Source organism: Scyliorhinus torazame, chromosome 13 (genome assembly GCF_047496885.1).
Source record: "Scyliorhinus torazame isolate Kashiwa2021f chromosome 13, sScyTor2.1, whole genome shotgun sequence".
NCBI lineage: Eukaryota > Metazoa > Chordata > Chondrichthyes > Carcharhiniformes > Scyliorhinidae > Scyliorhinus > Scyliorhinus torazame.
In genome coordinates this window covers 13,588,631-13,606,266 of record NC_092719.1, presented here as the reverse complement: position 1 = coordinate 13,606,266, position 17,636 = coordinate 13,588,631, and the positions used below count along the sequence as shown (strand labels likewise).

The 17,636-nt window shown below is 68.4% G+C and overlaps 1 protein-coding gene across 22 annotated transcripts in view; it reads right to left on the bottom strand.

Moving 5' to 3' along the window:
- The window catches only part of celf2 (cugbp, Elav-like family member 2), a 1,037,523-nt gene that overhangs the window by 14,138 nt on the left and 1,005,749 nt on the right, over positions 1–17,636 (bottom strand). For 17 of the 22 annotated variants that reach the window (XM_072471059.1, XM_072471057.1, XM_072471058.1 and 14 more), the window contains one exon: positions 17,535–17,597. The exons of the other annotated variants lie outside the window; for them this stretch is intronic. In XM_072471059.1, the coding sequence (XP_072327160.1) occupies positions 17,535–17,597 (63 nt within the window). The remainder of the gene's footprint in view (positions 1–17,534; positions 17,598–17,636) is intronic. 22 annotated transcript variants of the gene reach the window in all.

Genomic DNA, 17,636 nt, shown 5'->3' with positions numbered 1-17,636 from the left:
CCCCGGTTTGGGAGAAAGCCTCCCCGGGTTGGTAGAGCCCCCCACCCACGGTTTGGGAGAGACCCCCCCCCCACCACAGTTTGGGAGAGACCCCCCCCACCATAGTTTGGGAGAGAGCCCCCCCCCCCCGGGTTGGGAGAGCCCCCCCTGGTTTGGGAGAGAACCCCCCCCCCCGCGTTGGGAGAGAGCCCCCCCCCCCAGGTTGGGAGCGAGCCCCCCCCCCCAGGTTGGGAGAGAGCCCCCCCACCCCCAGTTTGGGAGAGAACCCCCCCACCCCCGGTTTGGGAGAGAGCCCCACCCCCTGGTTTGGGAGCGAGCCCCCCCCCCCCAGTTTGGGAGAGCACCCCCCACCCGGGTTGGAAGAGAGCGACCCACACTGGTTGGGAGAGACCCCCCCCTCGGTTTGGGAGCGAGCCCCCCCCCCCCGGGTTGGGAGAGCTCCCCCCTCGGTTTGGGAGGGACCCCCACCCTGCCGGCTTGGGAGACAGCCCCCACCCCCGGGTTGGTAGAGAGCCCCCCCCGGTTGGGAGAGACGCCCCACCCCCTGGTTTGGGAGAGAGCCCCCCCCCTGGTTTGGGAGAGAGCCCCCCCGGGTTGGGAGAGAGCCCCCCCCCACACCCCCGGGTTGGGAGAGAGCCCCCCCGGGTTGGGAGAGAGCCCCCTCAACCCCCTGGGTTGGGAGAGAGACCCCCCCCCCTCGGGTTGTGAGAGAGCCCCCACCCGGGTTGGGAGAGAGCCCTCCCCCCCACCCCCGGGTTGGAAGAGAGACCCCACCCGGGTTGGGAGAGAGCCCCCCACCCCCGGGTTGGAAGAGAGACCCCCACCCCCGGGTTGGAAAAGCCTCCCCCCGGGTTGGAAGAGAGACCCTCCCCAGGTTGGGAGAGCCCCTCTCCCCGGGTTGGGAGAGAGACCACCCCCCCCGGTTTGGAAGAGACCCACCCCCCCCCGGGTTTGGGAGAGACACCACCCACCCCCGGGTTGGGAGAGAGCCCCCACCCGGGTTGGGAGCCCACCCCGGGTTGGGAGAGAGCACCTCCCCCGGGTTGGATGAGAGACCCCCCCAGTTTGGGAGAGCCCCTCCCCCCTGGTTGGGAGAGAGACCCCCCCCCCCCCCCTGGTTTGGGAGAGACCCCTCCCCCGGGTTTGGGAGAGACCCCACCCATCCCCGGGTTGGGAGTAAGCCCCCCCACCCCGGGTTGGGAGAGAGCCCCCCCCCCCCCCGGGTTGGGAGAGAGCCCCCCCCCCGGGTTGGGAGATACCCCACCCACCCCCGGGTTGGGAGAGCCCCCCTCCCCCGCCGGGTTGGGAGAGAGACCCCACCCCCGGGTTGGTAGAGAGCCCCCCCCGGTTGGGAGAGACGCCCCACCCCCCTGGTTTGGGAGAGAGCCCCCCCCTGGTTTGGGAGAGAGCCCCCCCGGGTTGGGAGAGAGCCCCCCCCACACCCCCGGGTTGGGAGAGAGCCCCCCCGTGTTGGGAGAGAGCCCCCTCAACCCCCTGGGTTGGGAGAGAGCCCCCCCCCCCCTCGGGTTGTGAGAGAGCCCCCACCCGGGTTGGGAGAGAGCCCTCCCCCCCCACCCCCGGGTTGGAAGAGAGACCCCACCCGGGTTGGGAGAGAGCCCCCCACCCCCGGGTTGCAAGAGAGACCCCCACCCCCGGGTTGGAAAAGCCTCCCCCGGGTTGGAAGAGAGACCCTCCCCAGGTTGGGAGAGCCCCTCTCCCCGGGTTGGGAGAGAGACCACACCCGGGTTGGGAGCCCACCCCGGGTTGGGAGAGAGCACCTCCCCCGGGTTGGATGAGAGACCCCCCCAGTTTGGGAGAGCCCCTCCCCCCGGGTTGGGAGAGAGACCCCCCCCCCCTGGTTTGGGAGAGACCCCTCCCCCGGGTTTGGGAGAGACCCCACCCATCCCCGGGTTGGGAGTAAGCCCCCCCACCCCGGGTTGGGAGAGAGCTGCCCCCCCCCCCGGGTTGGGAGAGAGCCCCTCCCCCGGGTTGGGAGATACCCCACCCACCCCCGGGTTGGGAGAGCCCCCCTCCCCCGCCGGGTTGGGAGAGAGACCCCCCCCCTGGGTTGGGAGAGAGCGACCCCCCCCGGGTTCTGAGACACCCCCCGCCCCCCCCCGGTTTGGGAGAGAGCCCCCCGCCCACCGGTTTGGGAGAGAGCCCTCCCCAGGTTGGGAGAGCCCCCCCCCTGGGTTGGGCGAGCCCCCCCCCCCGGTTTGGGAGAGACCCCCCACCCCGGTTTGGGAGAGGCACCGCCCCCCCCCAGTTTGGGAGAGACACCCCCTCCCCCCCGGTTTGGGAGAGAAACCCCCCCCCGGTTTGAAGAGGCCCCCCCCCCGGTTTGAAGAGAGACCCCCCCCCGGTTTGATGGGAGACCCACCCCCCCCGGGTTGTGAGAGCCCCCCCCGCCCCGGGTTGGAAGAGAGACCCCGCCCCACCCGGTTTGAGAGAGCCCCCCCGGGTTGGGAGAGCACCACTCCCCAGTTTGGGAGAGAGCCCCCACCCCCCCGGGTTGGGAGTGTGCCCCCCCACCCGGGGTTGGGAGAGAGCCCCCCCCCCCCAGGTTGGGAGAGAACCCGCGCCCCCCAGGTTGGGAGAGAGCCCCCCCACCCACCCCGCCCCTGGGTTGGGAGAGAGCCCACCCCCACGGGTTGGGAGGGAGAGACACCCCCCCCCCCCCGGGTTGGGAGAGACCCCCCCCGGTTTGGGGGAGACCCCCCCGATTTGGGAGAGACCACCCCCACCCCCCGGTTTGGGAGAGACCCCACCGGTTTGGGAGAGAGCCCCCCGCCGGGTTGGGAGAGCCCCCTCCCCCCCCGGTTTGGGAGAGAGCCCCCCGCCGGGTTGGGAGAGCCCCCTCCCCCACCGGTTTGGGAGAGAGGCCTCCCCCCGGGTTGGGGGAGGCCCCCCCCCCGGTTTGGTAGAGATCCGCCCCGGTTTGGGAGAAACCCCCCCCGGTTTGGGAAAGAGGCCCCCCCCCCGGGTTGGGAGAGAGCCCCCCCCCTCCCCTGGGTTGGGAGAGAGAGCCCCCCCGGTTTGGGAGAGACCCCCCGCCCCGGTTTGGGAGAGACCCCCCACCCCTGATTTTGGAGAGACCAGCCCCGGTTTGGGAGAGACCCCCCCCCCGGGTTGGGAGAGAGCCCCCCCCCGGGTTGGGAGAGCCCCCCACCTCCCCGGGTTGGAAGAGAGACCCCCCCTCCTCCGATTTGGGAGAGAACCCCCGGTTTGGGAGAGAGCCCCCCCGGGTTGGAAGAGCCCCCGCCCCCCCCGGTTTGGAAGAGAGACCCCCCTCCCACCCGGTTTGAAGAGAGACCCACCCCACCCACCCCCGGTTTGAAGAGAGACCCACCCACCCCGCCCCTGGTTTGAAGAGAGACCCACCCGCCCCCCGGTTTGAAGCGAGACCCCCCACCCCCGGGTTGAAGAGAGACCCACCCCCCCCCGTTTGAAGAGAGACCCACCCCCCACTTTGATGAGAGACCCCCCCCCGGGTTGTGAGAGCCCCCCCCCCGGGTTGTGAGAGCCCCCCCCACCCCGGTTTGGGAGAGACCCCCCCTCCCGGTTTGAGAGAGACCACCCCCCCGGTTTAGGACAACCCCCCCCTGGTTTGGGAGAGCCACCCTGCCCCCCAGGGTTGGGAGAGAGCCCCGCCGGGTTGGGAGAGCCCCACTCCCCAGGTTGGGAGAGAGACCCCCCCCCAGTTTGGGAGAGTCCCCCCCCCCCCCCCCCGGTTTGGGAGAGAGCTTCCACCTCCCCGGTTTGGGAGAGAGCCCCCCCCACCCCCCGGGTTGGGAGAGAGCACCCCCCCGGGTTGGGAGAGAGCCCTCCTACCCCCCGGGTTGGGAGAGAGCCCCCCACCCCCCCCGGGTTGGGAGAGAGCCCCCCCCCCGCGGTTTGAAGAGAGACCCACCACCCCCCCGGTTTGAAGAGAGACCCACCCCCCCAACCCCCGGTTTGAAGAGAGACCCCCCCCTTCCCCGGTTTGAAGAGAGACCCCCCGGTTTGAAGAGAGACCCACCCCCCCCCGGTTTGAAGAGAGACCCACCCCCCTCCCCCGGGTTGTGAGAGCACCCCCCCCACCCCGGGTTGGAAGAGAGACCCCCCCACCCCCCCCGGTTTGAAGAGAGACCCACCACCCCCCCGGTTTGAAGAGAGAGAAGAGAGACCCACCCCCCCCCCACCCCCGGTTTGAAGAGGGACCGCCCCCCCTCCCCCGGTTTGAAGAGAGACCCACCACCGCCGCCCCCCGGTTTGAAGAGAGACCCCCCCCCCGGGTTTGGGAGAGACCCCACCCCCCCCCCCGGTTTGAAGAGAGACCCACCCCCCCCCCCCCCGGTTTGAAGAGAGACCCACCCCCCCACCCCGGTTTGAAGAGAGACCCACCCCCCCCCCGGTTTGAAGAGAGACCCACCCCCGCCCCCGGTTTGAAGAGAGACCCATCCCCCCACCCCCCCCGGTTTGAAGAGATACCCACCCCCCTCCCCCGGGTTGTGAGAGCCCCCCCCCCATCCAGGTTGGAAGAGAGACCACCCCTCCCCCCCCACCCCACCCCCCGGTTTGGGAGAGAGATACCCCCCCCCGGTTTGGGAGAGATTCCCCACCTCCGGTTTGGGAGTGCCCCCACCCCCGTTTTGGGATAGACCCCCCCGGGTTGGAACAGAGACCCAGAGACCCACCCCCCTGGGTTGGAAGAGAGACCGCCCCCCCCCCCGCCCCCCCCGGTTTGGGAGAGAGCCCCCCCCCGGTTTGAAGAGAGACCCACCCCCCCCCCGGTTTGAAGAGAGACCCACCCCCCCCCCGGTTTGAAGAGAGACCCACCACCCCCCCGGTTTGAAGAGAGACCCGCCCCCACCCCCGGTTTGAAGAGAGACCCACCCGCCCCCCCCCCCGGTTTGAAGAGAGGCCCCCCCCCCCCCCGGTTTGAAGAGAGACCCCCCCCCACCCCCGTTTTGAAGAGAGACCCACCCCCGCCCCCGTTTTGAAGAGAGACCCCACCCCCGCCCCCGTTTTGAAGAGTGATCCCCCCCCCCCCCGGTTTGAAGAGAGACCCACCCCCCTCCCCCGGGTTGTGAGAGCCCCCCCCCCACCATGGGTTGGAAGCGAGACCCTGCCTCCCACGGTTTGGGAGAGACTCCCCCCCCCCGGTTTGGGAGAGACCCCCCCACCTCCAGGTTTGGGAGAGACCCCCTCCCCCCCGGTTTGGGAGAGACCCCCTCCCCCCCGGTTTGGGAGAGACAGCCCCCCCACCTGGTTGGGAGAAAGCCCCCCCCACCGGTTTTGGGAGAGAGCCCCCCGCCGGGTTGGGAGAGCCCCCCCCCCCCCCCCCGGTTTGGGAAAAGAGGCCCCCACCCCCGTTTGGTAGAGACCCGCCCCCCCCCGGTTTGGTAGAGACCAAGCCCCGGTTTGGGAGAGCCCCCCCCCCCCCGGTTTGGGAACGAGGCCCCCCACCCGGGTGGGAGAGCCCCCCACCTCCCCGGGTTGGAAGAGCCCCCGCCCCCCCCCCGCTTTGGGAGAGAGACCCCCCTCGGTTTGGAGAGACCCCACCCCCGTGTTGGGAGAGAGGCCCCCCCCCCCCCGGATTGGGAGACAGCCCCGCCCCGGGTTGGGAGAGAGCCCCCCCCCCCGGGTTGGGAGACCGCCCCCCCAGGATTGGGAGAGAGCCCCCGACCCCCCCCCCCCCCCCCGGGTTAGGAGAGATTCCCCACCTCCGGTTTGGGAGTGCCCCCCCCCCCGTTTTTGGAGAGACCCCCCCGGGTTGGAAGAGAGACCCCCTCGGTTTGCGAGAGACCCACTTCCCCCCCCCCCCCCCCCGGTTTGGGAGAGACCCCTCCCTCCGGGTTGGGAGAATGCCACCCCCCCCGGGTTAGGAGAGATTCCCCACCTCCGGTTTGGGAGTGCCCCCCCCCGTTTTTGGAGAGACCCCCCCGGGTTGGAAGAGAGACCCCCCTCGGTTTGCGAGAGACCCACTTCCCCCCCCCCCCCCCCCGGTTTGGGAGAGACCCCTCCCTCCGGGTTGGGAGAATGCCACCCCCCCGGGTTGGGAGAGCCCATCCACCCCCGGGTTGGGAGAGACCCCCCCCGGGTTGGGAGAGAGCCCCCCCTCCGGGTTGGGAGAGAGCCCCCCCCCCCCCCGGGTTGGGAAGAGACCCCCCCCCGGGTTGGGAGAGAGCCCCCCCCGGGTTGGGAGAGAGCCCCCCCCCCATGTTGGGAGAGAGCACCCCCCCACCCGGGTTGGGAGAGAGCCCCCCCCCCCAGTTAGGGAGATACCCCCCCGGGTTGGGAGAGAGCCTCCCCCCCCAGGTTAGGAGAGAGACCCCCGCGGGTTGGGAGAGATCCCCCCGCCCCCAGGGTTAGGAGAAAGACCCCCCCCCACCGGGTTGGGAGAGAGCCACCCCCCAGGCTGGGAGAGATCCCCCCCACCCCCGGTTTGGGAGACCCCCACCCCCGGTTTGGGAGAGACCCCCCCCCACCCCCAAGTTGGGAGAGAGCCCCCCCCCCCGGGTTGGAAGAGAGCCCCCCCACCCCCCGGGTTGGGAGAGAGAGCCCCCCCTCCGCCCCGGGTTGGGAGAGAGGCCACACCCTCCCGGTTTGCGGAGAGAGCCCGTCCCCCGGGTTGGGAGAGAGCACCCCCCCGGTTTGGGAGAGAGCCCGTCCCCCGGGTTGGGAGAGAGCCCCCCCCACCCCCTGGTTGGGAGAGAGCCCCACCCCCCCGGGTTGGGAGAGGGCCCCCCCGCCCCCGGGTTGGGAGAGAGGGGCCCCCCCCGCCGGGATGGGAGAGAGACCCCTCCTGGGTTGGGAGAGTGCAGAGCCCCCCCCCGGGTTGGGAGAGAGCCCCCCCCCCCCCGTTTGGGAGCGGACCCCCCCCCCCAGTTTGGGAGCGACCCCCCCCCCAGTTTGGGGAGCGACACCCCCCCACCCCCCCCAGTTTGGGAGCGACCCCCCCCCCCAGGTTTGGGAGCGACACCCCCCCACCCCCCAGTTTGGGAGAGAGCCCCCCCCCCCCCGGTTTGAAGAGAGGCCCACCCCCCCCCCCCCGGTTTGAAGAGAGACCCCCCCCCACCCCCCCGGTTTGAAAAGAGACACCCCCCCCGTATGAAGAGAGACCCCCCCCCCCCGGTTTGAAGAGAGACCCACCCCCCACCCCTCGGTTTGAAGAGAGACCCACCCCCCCACCCCCCGGTTTGAAGAGAGACCCCACCCCCACCCCACCCGTTTTGAAGAGAGACCCATCCCCGCCCCCGGTTTGAAGAAAGACCCACCCCCGCCCCAGGTTTGAAGAGAGACCCACACCCCCCACCCCCCCCGGTTTGAAGAGAGACCCACCCCCCTCCCCCGGGTTGTGAGAGCCCCCCCCGCACCGCACGGGGTTGGAAGAGAGACCCCCACTCCCCCCCCCCCCCCCCCCGGTTTGGAGAGAGAGAGATACCTCCCCGGTTTGGGAGAGACCCCCCCCCCCCAGGTTGGGAGAGAGCCCCCCCCCCCCCCCCCCCCCCCCGTTTGGGAGAGATTCCCCACCTCCGGTTTGGGAGTGCCCCCCACCCCCGTTTCGGGATAGACCCCCCCGGGTTGGAAGAGAGACCCAGAGACCCACCCCCCCGGGTTGGAAGAGAGACCGCCCCCCCCCCCCGGGTTTGGGAGAGAGCCCCCCCCCCCCGGTTTGAAGAGAGACCCACCCCCCGGTATGAAGAGAGACCCACCACCCCCCCCGGTTTGAAGAGAGACCCACCCACCCCGGTTTGAAGAGAGACCCCCTCCCGGTTTGAAGAGAGACCCACCCCCGCCCCTGTTTTGAAGAGAGACCCACCCCCCGCCCTCGGTTTGAAGAGAGACCCACCACCCACCCCCCACCCCCGGTTTGAAGAGAGGACCCACCCCCCCTCCCCCAGGTTGTGAGAGCCCCCCCCCACCCCGGGTTGGAAGCGAGACCCTGCCCCACACGGTTTGGGAGAGACCCCCCCCCCCCGGTTTGGGAGAGACCCCCCTCTCCCGGTTTGAGAGAGACCCCCTCCCCCCGCCCCGGTTTGGGAGAGACCCCCTCCCCCCCGGTTTGGGAGAGACAGCCCCCTCCCCGGTTGGGAGAGAGCCCCCCCCACCGGTTTGGGAGAGAGCCCCCCGCCGGGTTGGGAGAGCCCCCCCCCCCCGGTTTGGGAAAGACCCCCCCCCCCCGTTTTGAGAGAGAGGCCCCCACCCCCGTTTGGTAGAGACCCGCCCCCCCGGTTTGGTAGAAGACCAGCCCCGGTTTGGGAGAGCCCCCCCCCACCCGGTTTGGGAAAGAGGCCCCCCACGGGTTGGGAGAGCGCACCCCCCACCCCTCCCCGGGTTGGGAGAGAGACATCCCCCCCCGGTTTGGGAGAGACCCCCCCCCCGGGTTGGGAGAGAGGCCCCCCCCCCGGGTTGGGATAGAGCCCCGCCCCCGGGTTGGGATAGAGCCCCCCTCCCGGGTTGGGAGAGAGACACCCCACCCCCGATTTGGGAGAGACCACCCCCGGTTTGGGAGACCACCCCCCCCCCCCCCCCCGGTTTGGGAAAGAACCCCCACGCCCCCGGTTTGGGAGAGAGCCCCCCACCTCCCCGGGTTGGAAGAGAGACCCCCTCCCCTCCGATTTGGGAGAGAACCCCCGGTATGGGAGAGCCCCCTCCCCGGGTTGGAAGAGCCCCCGACCCCCCCGGTTTGGGAGAGAGACACCCCCGTGTTGGGAGATGGGAGAGAGCCCCCCCCAACCCGGATTGGGAGACAGCCCCGCCCCGGGTTGGGAGAGAGCCCCCCCCCCCCCCCCGGGTTGGGAGACCGCCCCCCCAGGATTGAGAGAGAGCCCCGCCCCCCCGGGTTAGGAGAGATTCCCCACCTCCGGTTTGGGAGTGCCCCCCCCCCCCGTTTTTGGAGACCCCCCCGGGTTGGAAGAGAGACCCCCTCGGTTTGCGAGAGACCCACTTCCCCCCCCACCCCCCGGTTTGGGAGAGACCCCTCCCTCCGGGTTGGGAGAGTGCCACCCCCCCCCCCGGGTTGGGAGAGCCCCCCCCGCCCTGGGTTGGGAGAGACTTCCCCCGGGTTGGGAGAGAGCCCCCCCTCCGGGTTGGGAGAGAGCCCCCCCCCCCCCCCGGGTTGGGAGAGAGACCCCCACCCGGGTTGGGAGAGAGCCCACCCCCGGGTTGGGAGAGAGCCCCGCCCCCGGGTTGGGAGAGGGCCCCCCCCATGTTGGGAGAGAGCCGGCCCCCCCGGGTTGGGAGAGAGCCCCCTCCACCCCCGGCTTGGGAGAGCGCCACCCCCCACCCCCGGGTTGGGAGAGAGCCCCCCCCCTCCAGGTTGGGAGAGAGCACTCCCCCCGGGTTGGGTTAGAGCGCCCCCCCCCCCAGTTAGGGAGATACCCCCCGGGTTGGGAGAGAGCCTCCCCCCCCCCGGGTTAGGAGAGAGACCCCCGCGGGTTGGGAGAGATCCCCCCGCCCCCCGGGTTAGGAGAGAGACCCCTCCCACCGGGTTGGGAGAGAGCCACCCCCCGGGCTGGGAGAGATCCCCCCCCCCCCCGGTTTGGGAGACCCCCACCTCCGGTTTGGTAGAGACCCCCCCCCACCCCCAAGTTGGGAGAGAGCCCCCCCCCCCCCGGGTTGGAAGAGAGCCCCCCCACCCCCCCCGGGTTGGGAGAGAGCCCCCCCACTCCCCGGGTTGGGAGAGAGCCCCACCGCCCCCGGGTTGGCAGAGAGCACCCCCCCCCCCGGTTTGGGAGAGCCCCCGGGTTGGGAGAGAGCCCCCCCACCCCCTGGGTTGGGAGAGAGCCCCTCCCCGGGCTGGAAGAGACCCCCCCGGTTTGGGAGAGCCGCCCCCCCCCCCGGTTTGGGAGAGACCACCCCACCCCCAAGTTGGGAGAGAGCCCCACCCCACCCCCCCCAGGTTGGGAGAGAGCCACCCCCCCCCGGGTTGGGCGAGAGGGCCCCCACCCGGGTTGGGAGAGAGAGCCCCCCCTCCGCCCCGGGTTGGGAGAGAGCTACACCCCCCCGGGTTGGGAGAGGGCCCCCCCACCCCCCGGGTTGGGAGAGAGCCCCACCCCCTGGGTTGGGAGAGGGCCCCCGCGTTGAGAGAGAGGGCCCCCCCCCGCCGGGATGGGAGAGAGACCCCTCCTGGGTTGGGAGGAGTGCAGAGCCCCCCCCGGGTTGGGAGAGAGCCCCCCCCCCCAGTTTGGGAGCGACCAGCCCCCCCAGTTTGGGAGCGACACCCCCCCCAGTTTGAAAGCGACACCCCCCCCCACCCCCCCCCACCCCCCCCAGTTTGGGAGCGACCCACCCCCCAGTTTGGGAGCAACACCCCCCCACCCCCCAGTTCGGGAGCTAGCCCCCCCCACCCCCCAGTTTGGGAACGACCCCCCCCCACCACTCGGTTTGGGAGCGACTCCCCACCCCTACCACTCGGTTTGGGAGCGACCCCCCCCCCCCCCCCCCGGGTTGGGAGAGCGCCACCCCCCCCGGGTTGGGAGAGCGCCACCCCCCCCCCGGTGTGGGAGAGACCCCCCCCATCCCCCGGTTTGGGAGAGACTCCCCCCACCCCCCGGTTTGAGAGAGACTCCCCACACCCCCCGGTTTGAGAGGGCCGCCCCCCCACCCCCACCCCACAGTGTGAGAGTGCCCACCCCCCACCCCCTGGTTTAAGCGTGCCTCCCTCCCAACCCCCCCCCGGTTTGAGAGGGCCTCCCCCCCACCCCCTCCGGTTTGAGAGGGCCTCCCCCCGACCCCTCCGGTTTGAGAGGGCTCCCCCCGACCCCCTCCGGTTTGAGAGGGCCTCCCCCCCACCCCTCCGGTTTGAGAGGGCCTCCCCCCCACCCCTCCGGTTTGAGAGGGCCTCCCCCCCACCCCTCCGGTTTGAGAGGGCCTCCGCCCGACCCCTCCGGTTTGAGAGGGCCTCCCCCCGACCCCTCCGGTTTGAGAGGGCCTCCCCCCGACCCCTCCGGTTTGAGAGGGCCTCCCCCCCACCCCCCACCGGTTTGAGAGGGCCTCCCCCCCCCCCCCCCAGTTTGAGAGGGCCACCCCCCCACCCCCAAGTTGGGAGAGAGCCCCCCCCCCGGGTTGGAAGAGAGCCCCACACCCCCCCGGGTTGGGAGAGAGCCCCCCCCCCCGGGTTGGGAGAGAGCACCCCCCCCCCCCCGGTTTGGGAGAGCCCCCGGGTTGGGAGAGAGCCCCCCCCACCCCCTGGGTTGGGAGAGAGCCCCCCCACCCCCGGGCTGGAAGAGACCCCCCCGGTTTGGGAGAGCGCCCCCCCCGGTTTGGGAGAGACCACCCCACCCCCAAGTTGGGAGAGAGCCCCCCCCACCCCCCCCCCAGGTTGGGAGAGAGCCCCCCCCCCCCTCGGGTTGGGCGAGAGGGGCCCCCCACCCGGGTTGGGAGAGAGAGCCCCCCCTCTGCCCCGGGTTGGGAGAGAGCCACACCCCCCCCGGGTTGGGAGAGTGCAGACCCCCCCCCGGGTTGGGAGAGAGCACCCCCCCCCGGTTTGGGAGAGAGCCCCTCCCCCGGGTTGGGAGAGAGCCCCCCCACCCCCCGGGTTGGGAGAGAGCCCCACCCCCCTGGGTTGGGAGAAGGCCCCCCGCGTTGAGAGAGAGGGCCCCCCCCCCGCCGGGATGGGAGAGAGACCCCTCCTGGGTTGGGAGAGTGCAGAGCCCCCCCCCCGGGTTGGGAGAGAGCCCCCCCACCCAGTTTGGGAGCGACCAGCCCCCCCAGTTTGGGAGCGACCCCCCAGTTTGAAAGCGACACCCCCCCACCCCCCAGTTTGGGAGCGACCCACCCCCCAGTTTGGTAGCTACCCCCCCCCCCCCCAGTTTGGGAGCGACCCCCCCCTCCCACCCCCCCAGTTTGGGAGTGACCCCCCCCACCCCCCCCGGTTTGAGAGCGACCCCTCCCGCCCCCGGTTTGGGAGCGACCCCCCCCCCCCATCCCTCGGTTTGGGGAGCGACCCACACCCCATCCCTCGGTTTGGGAGCGACCCACACCCCCACCCCTCGGTTTTGGGAGCGACCCACACCCCCCACCCCCCCCGGTTTGGGAGCGACCCACACCCCCCACCACTCGGTTTGGGAGCGACCCCCCACCCCCACCACTCGGTTTGGGAGCGACCCCCCCCCCCCCGCAACCCTCGGTTTGGGAGGGACCCCACCCCCACCCCCCCGGTTTTGGAGGGAGCTCCACCCCTGGGCTGGGAGAGAGCCCCCCCCCCCGGTTTGGGAGAGCGCCACCCCGCCCCCGGTGTGGGAGAGACCCCCCCCCACCCCCCGGTTTGGGAGAGACTCCCCCCACCCCCCGGTTTGAGACTCCCCCCACCCCCCGGTTTGAGAGGGGGCCGCCCCCCCACCTCCACCCCACAGTGTGAGAGTGCCCACCCCCCACCCCCTGGTTTAAGCGTGCCTCCCTCCCAACCCCCCCGGTTTGAGAGGGCCTCTCCCCCACCCCTCCGGTTTGAGAGGGCCTCCCCCCGACCCCTCCGGTTTGAGAGGGCCTCCCCCCGACCCCTCCGGTTTGAGAGGGCCTCCCCCCCACCCCTCCGGTTTGAGAGGGCCTCCCCCCCACCCCTCCGGTTTGAGGGCCTCCCCCCGACCCCTCCGGTTTGAGAGGGCTTCCCCCCCACCCCTCCGGTTTGAGAGGACCTCCCCCCGACCCCTCCGGTTTGAGAGGGCCTCCCCCCCACCCCCCACCGGTTTGAGAGGGCCCCCCCCCCCCCGGTTTGAGAGGGCCACCCCCCCACCCCCAAGTTGGGAGAGAGCCCCCCCCCCCCGGGTTGGAAGAGAGCCCCCCCCCCGGGTTGGGAGAGAGCACTCCCCCCCCCCCCCCCCCCGGTTGGGAGAGCCCCCGGGTTGGGAGAGAGCCCCCCCACCCCCTGGGTTGGGAGAGAGCCCCCCCACCCCCCGGGCTGGAAGAGACCCCCCCGGTTTGGGAGAGCGCCCCCCCCCGGTTTGGGAGAGACCACCCCACCCCCAAGTTGGGAGAGAGCCCCCCCCCACCCCCCCCCAGGTTGGCAGAGAGCCCCCCCCCCTCGGGTTGGGCGAGAGGGCCCCCACCCGGGTTGGGAGAGAGAGCCCCCCCTCCGCCCCGGGTTGGGAGAGAGCCACACCCCCCCCGGGTTGGGAGAGTGCAGAGCCCCCCCGGGTTGGGAGAGAGCACCCCCCCCCGGTTTGGGAGAGAGCCCCTCCCCCGGGTTGGGAGAGAGCCCCCCCACCCCCCGGGTTGGGAGAGAGCCCCACCCCCCTGGGTTGGGAGAAGGCCCCCGCGTTGAGAGTTGAGAGAGAGGGCCCCCCCCCCGCCGGGATGGGAGAGAGACCCCCTCCTGGGTTGGGAGAGTGCAGAGCCCCCCCCCCCCCCGGGTTGGGAGAGAGCCCCCCCACCCAGTTTGGGAGCGACCAGCCCCCCCCAGTTTGGGAGCGACCCCCCAGTTTGAAAGCGACACCCCCCCACCCCCCAGTTTGGGAGCGACCCACCCCCCAGTTTGGTAGCTACCCCCCCCCCCCCCAGTTTGGGAGCGACACCCCCCTCCCACCCCCCCGGTTTGGGAGAGCCCCCCCCCCCCCGGGTTGGGAGAGAGCCCCCCCACCCAGTTTGGGAGCGACCAGCCCCCCCAGTTTGGGAGCAACCCCCCAGTTTGAAAGCGACACCCCGGAGCAACCCCCCAGTTTGAAAGCGACACCCCCCCCACCCCCCAGTTTGGGAGCGACCCACCCCCCAGTTTGGTAGCTACCCCCCCCCCCCCCAGTTTGGGAGCGACACCCCCTCCCACCCCCCCGGTTTGGGAGTGACCCCCCCCACCCCCCCCGGTTTGGGAGCGACCCCCCCCCCCCCCCCATCCCTCGGTTTGGGAGTGACCCACACCCCATCCCTCGGTTTGGGAGCGACCCACACCCCACCCCTCGGTTTGGGAGCGACCCACACCCCCACCCCCCAGGTTTGGGAGCGACCCACACCCCCCACCACTCGGTTTGGGAGCGACCCCCCACCCCCACCACTCGGTTTGGGAGCGACCCCCCCCCCCCCAACCCTCGGTTTGGGAGGGACCACCCCCACCCCCCCCGGTTTTGGAGGGAGCTCCACCCCTGGGCTGGGAGAGAGCCCCCCCCCCCCCGGTTTGGGAGAGCGCCACCCCCCCCCGGTGTGGGAGAGACCCCCCCCCACCCCCTGGTTTGGGAGAGACTCCCCCCACCCCCCGGTTTGAGAGAGACTCCCCCCACCCCCCCGGTTTGAGAGGGCCGCCCCCCCCACCCCCACCCCACAGTGTGAGAGTGCCCACCCCCACCCCCTGGTTTAAGCGTGCCTCCCTCCCAACCCCCCCGGTTTGAGAGGGCCTCCCCCCCCACCCCTCCGGTTTGAGAGGGCCTCCCCCCGACCCCTCCGGTTTGAGAGGGCCTCCCCCCGACCCCTCCGGTTTGAGAGGGCCTCCCCCCCACCCCTCCGGTCTGAGAGGGCCTCCGCCCGACCCCTCCGGTTTGAGAGGGCCTCCCCCCGACCCCTCCGGTTTGAAGGGCCTCCCCCCCACCCCTCCGGTTTGAGAGGGCCTCCCCCCCACCCCTCCGGTTTGAGAGGGCCTCCCCCCGATCCCTCCGGTTTGAGAGGGCCTCCCCCCCACCGGTTTGAGATGGCCTCCCCCCCACCGGTTTGAGAGGGCCTCCCCCCCACCGGTTTGAGAGGGCCTCCCCCCACCCCCCCCCCCCGGTTTGAGAGGGCCACCCCCCCCCCGGTTTGAGAGGGCCTCCCCCCCACCCCCCCTGGTTTGAGAGGGCCACCCCCCCCCGGTTTGAGAGGGCCACCCCCCCCGCCCCCCGGTTTGAGAGGGCCACCCCCCCCGCCCCCCCCGGTTTGAGAGGGCCACCCCCCCCCCCCCCGGTTTGAGAGGGCCACCCCCCCCCCCCGGTTTGAGAGGGCCACCCCCCCCCCCCGGTTTGAGAGGGCCACCCCCCCCCCCCCCGGTTTGAGAGGGCCACCCCCCCCCCCCGGTTTGAGAGGGCCACCCCCCCCCCCCGGTTTGAGAGGGCCACACCCCCCCCCCGGTTTGAGAGGGCCTCCCCCCACCCCCACCCCCCCCCCCGGTTTGAGAGTGCCTTACCCCCTACCCCCCGGTTTGAGAGGGGGCCTCACCCATCCCCTCCCCCCAAGAGCCTGCAAGCGACCCTGCATGGGTAAGGTTGGTGTGCTCTCTGATTGGGCAGGACGAGATCCTAATGCTCAATTAAGAGCCTCAATTGGCAGCGGGGTGGGAAGGTTGTTCACAGACCTCCCCATTAAGGACACATTTGGGGTAAATGCGGGAACAGGGGAGGGCACAGGATTCTGCCCATTGCTAATGAGCTTTCTACAGGCCAGGGGGAAGGCGATTCATTTTATGTTAAACTTAAAGCTTCCAAACTGTGGTGGGAACGTTAAAACGTTCAGGTAATAATTCATGCAAGTGAATGAATGGTTTTAATTAGGTGACAGGTTTGGCTGACCCAAGTGCACAAGGTATTAACATATCCCACACACTGATTAAAGCGTCTCAGCATTTAGCCAATGCACACAACCCATTTATTTTGAGGATGCTTGAGGTTAATAGAGTGTGTGCTGTGAGTTAGAAGTTGAATTAAGACCTTGTTTAGTTTTAAAGTGGCAACAAAAATGACACAATGGGAGACATAGGAAAAAAAATCAAACAGACCCAGCTAAACTGGCATTGTATAATATTGATCATCATTATTAAATATCAAGAGCGACCATTACTCATTTAACCCCAATAACATTCACTAACAATAGCTTTTCTTGAATTCACTCTAATTTCCTTGGTCAACAATCTAACACCAATTATTTCAATATTTGGATATCACTATTATGGTCACCCATTAGCAAACCATCATTAGCACTCTCCACTACATTAGCCCCAGTATTTGTTAATCCTTCCTTATTCCAGCTGCCTCTTTATTATGTGGGATCAATAAGATGCCTTTGACTTCCATGGCACGGAGACTTGGGATTGCCACATAGGTGGTTGTCCCTTGGAACACTGGCTAAACAGTCCCCTTGGTTTGAGCAGTGGTAGTTCTATTTATCAAGGGCGGATGCCCAGAATACAAAGCTGCTGGAATGTCGTTACATTAATTAGCTTCTACAATCTCCTTGATTTTCAGCATTGCACCAGGCCTTTCCTTGGAGGAGGAGATGAGACCGAGATGCCAGGGTGTCTCTGCCTGAATCCCCATGGTGCTGGCTAGTTTGAGAATTAATCCAGAGGAACTCGTAAAGATTCATTACCATTGGCGCCTTTGGAAAAGGGATTCTCATCGAAAATTACTGGCAAGACATTTTAAGCTAAGGATCCCATGCATTTTGGTAAATGTATCTGGCTGGCAAGACTCTCTCTACTTCTCAGCAGCTAGTCGAACCTCCCCTCCTCAGCCTTGCACCATTTCACTGGCACTACCGCCCTCCTCTCCAAACACCACGGATCCCATTTCCAGTCAACCTATTTTGAAATCCTCGTGTTCAAATCGTTCTGCAGTCTTGCTCAAGAAGCAACCTCCCTTTCCCAAACCCCCAACCACAACCTTAGCTAGGAACACAGGAAGCAGAGGAGCCATTTAGTCCATTGGGCCTTTTATGTCACTCAGTTAATCACGGTTGATCTGTGATCTAACCTCACATACCTGTCTTTGCCTGTATCCCTCGATATCTTTAATTAACAAAAATACGTCAATTACAGATTAAAATGCATCTGGTTTCAATTGCCATTTGCGGAAGAGAGTTCCAAACTTCCATTACTCTTTGTGGGGAGAAGACTTTCATCATTACATTCCTGAAAGGTCTGGCTGTATTTTTAGAATCTGCTGCCAACCCCCCATCCCCAACAACCCAACCCATTTCCTAAACTCCCCAACCAGCAGAGATAGCTTATTCCTATCTACCCTATCTGTTCCCTTTACTATCTTGAAAACTTGGCTTAAACCACCCATGAAGCTTTCTAAATTCCAAGGAATCCAACCCCAGTTTGTGTCGTTGATCTTCATGGTTTAACCTTTGGAATCCTGGTGTCTTGCTGGTAGACCTATGCTGCACTCGCTCCCAAGGCCTTTCTGAGTTGTGGTGTCTAGAACTGCTCAAAGTAACTCCAGTTATGTTCTAAACAAGGATTTGGATAGCTGAAGCATGACTTCTAACCCGTTGTATTCAATCCTCTGGATATTACAGACCAACAAACCGATATATTTTTGGAAGACCTATGCACCTGGACATTTCTATGGGCCTACACTGTTTCCAGGTTTTTTTGCCATTTAGAAAAGACCCTGTTCTATCCTTTGGAATTCTAAAGTGGATAGCCTCACATTTTCCTGCATTGAAATGTATTTACTAACGCCCAATCACTTATTCGGGGGGGGGGGGGGGTCTATCCACTTCTCGCCGTCCCCACCCCTCTATTGATAGTGTTTATGGGACCCTGCTCTCTGGAACTCTCTTCTCAAACCTCTCCACCTTTACTACCCTGCCCCTTTCCTGTTCGTAAAGGCCTCTGACAAACCATTCTCTGCTACTGTGCCGTTACTCCCTACCTGTGCCTCCAGCTTGCTGCCCAGTGTGGGGTTCTGCTCTGCAAAGTGCTGTGAGCCATCTTTCTGTACGTGAGAGGAGCACAACAGAAATCTATGCAGCCT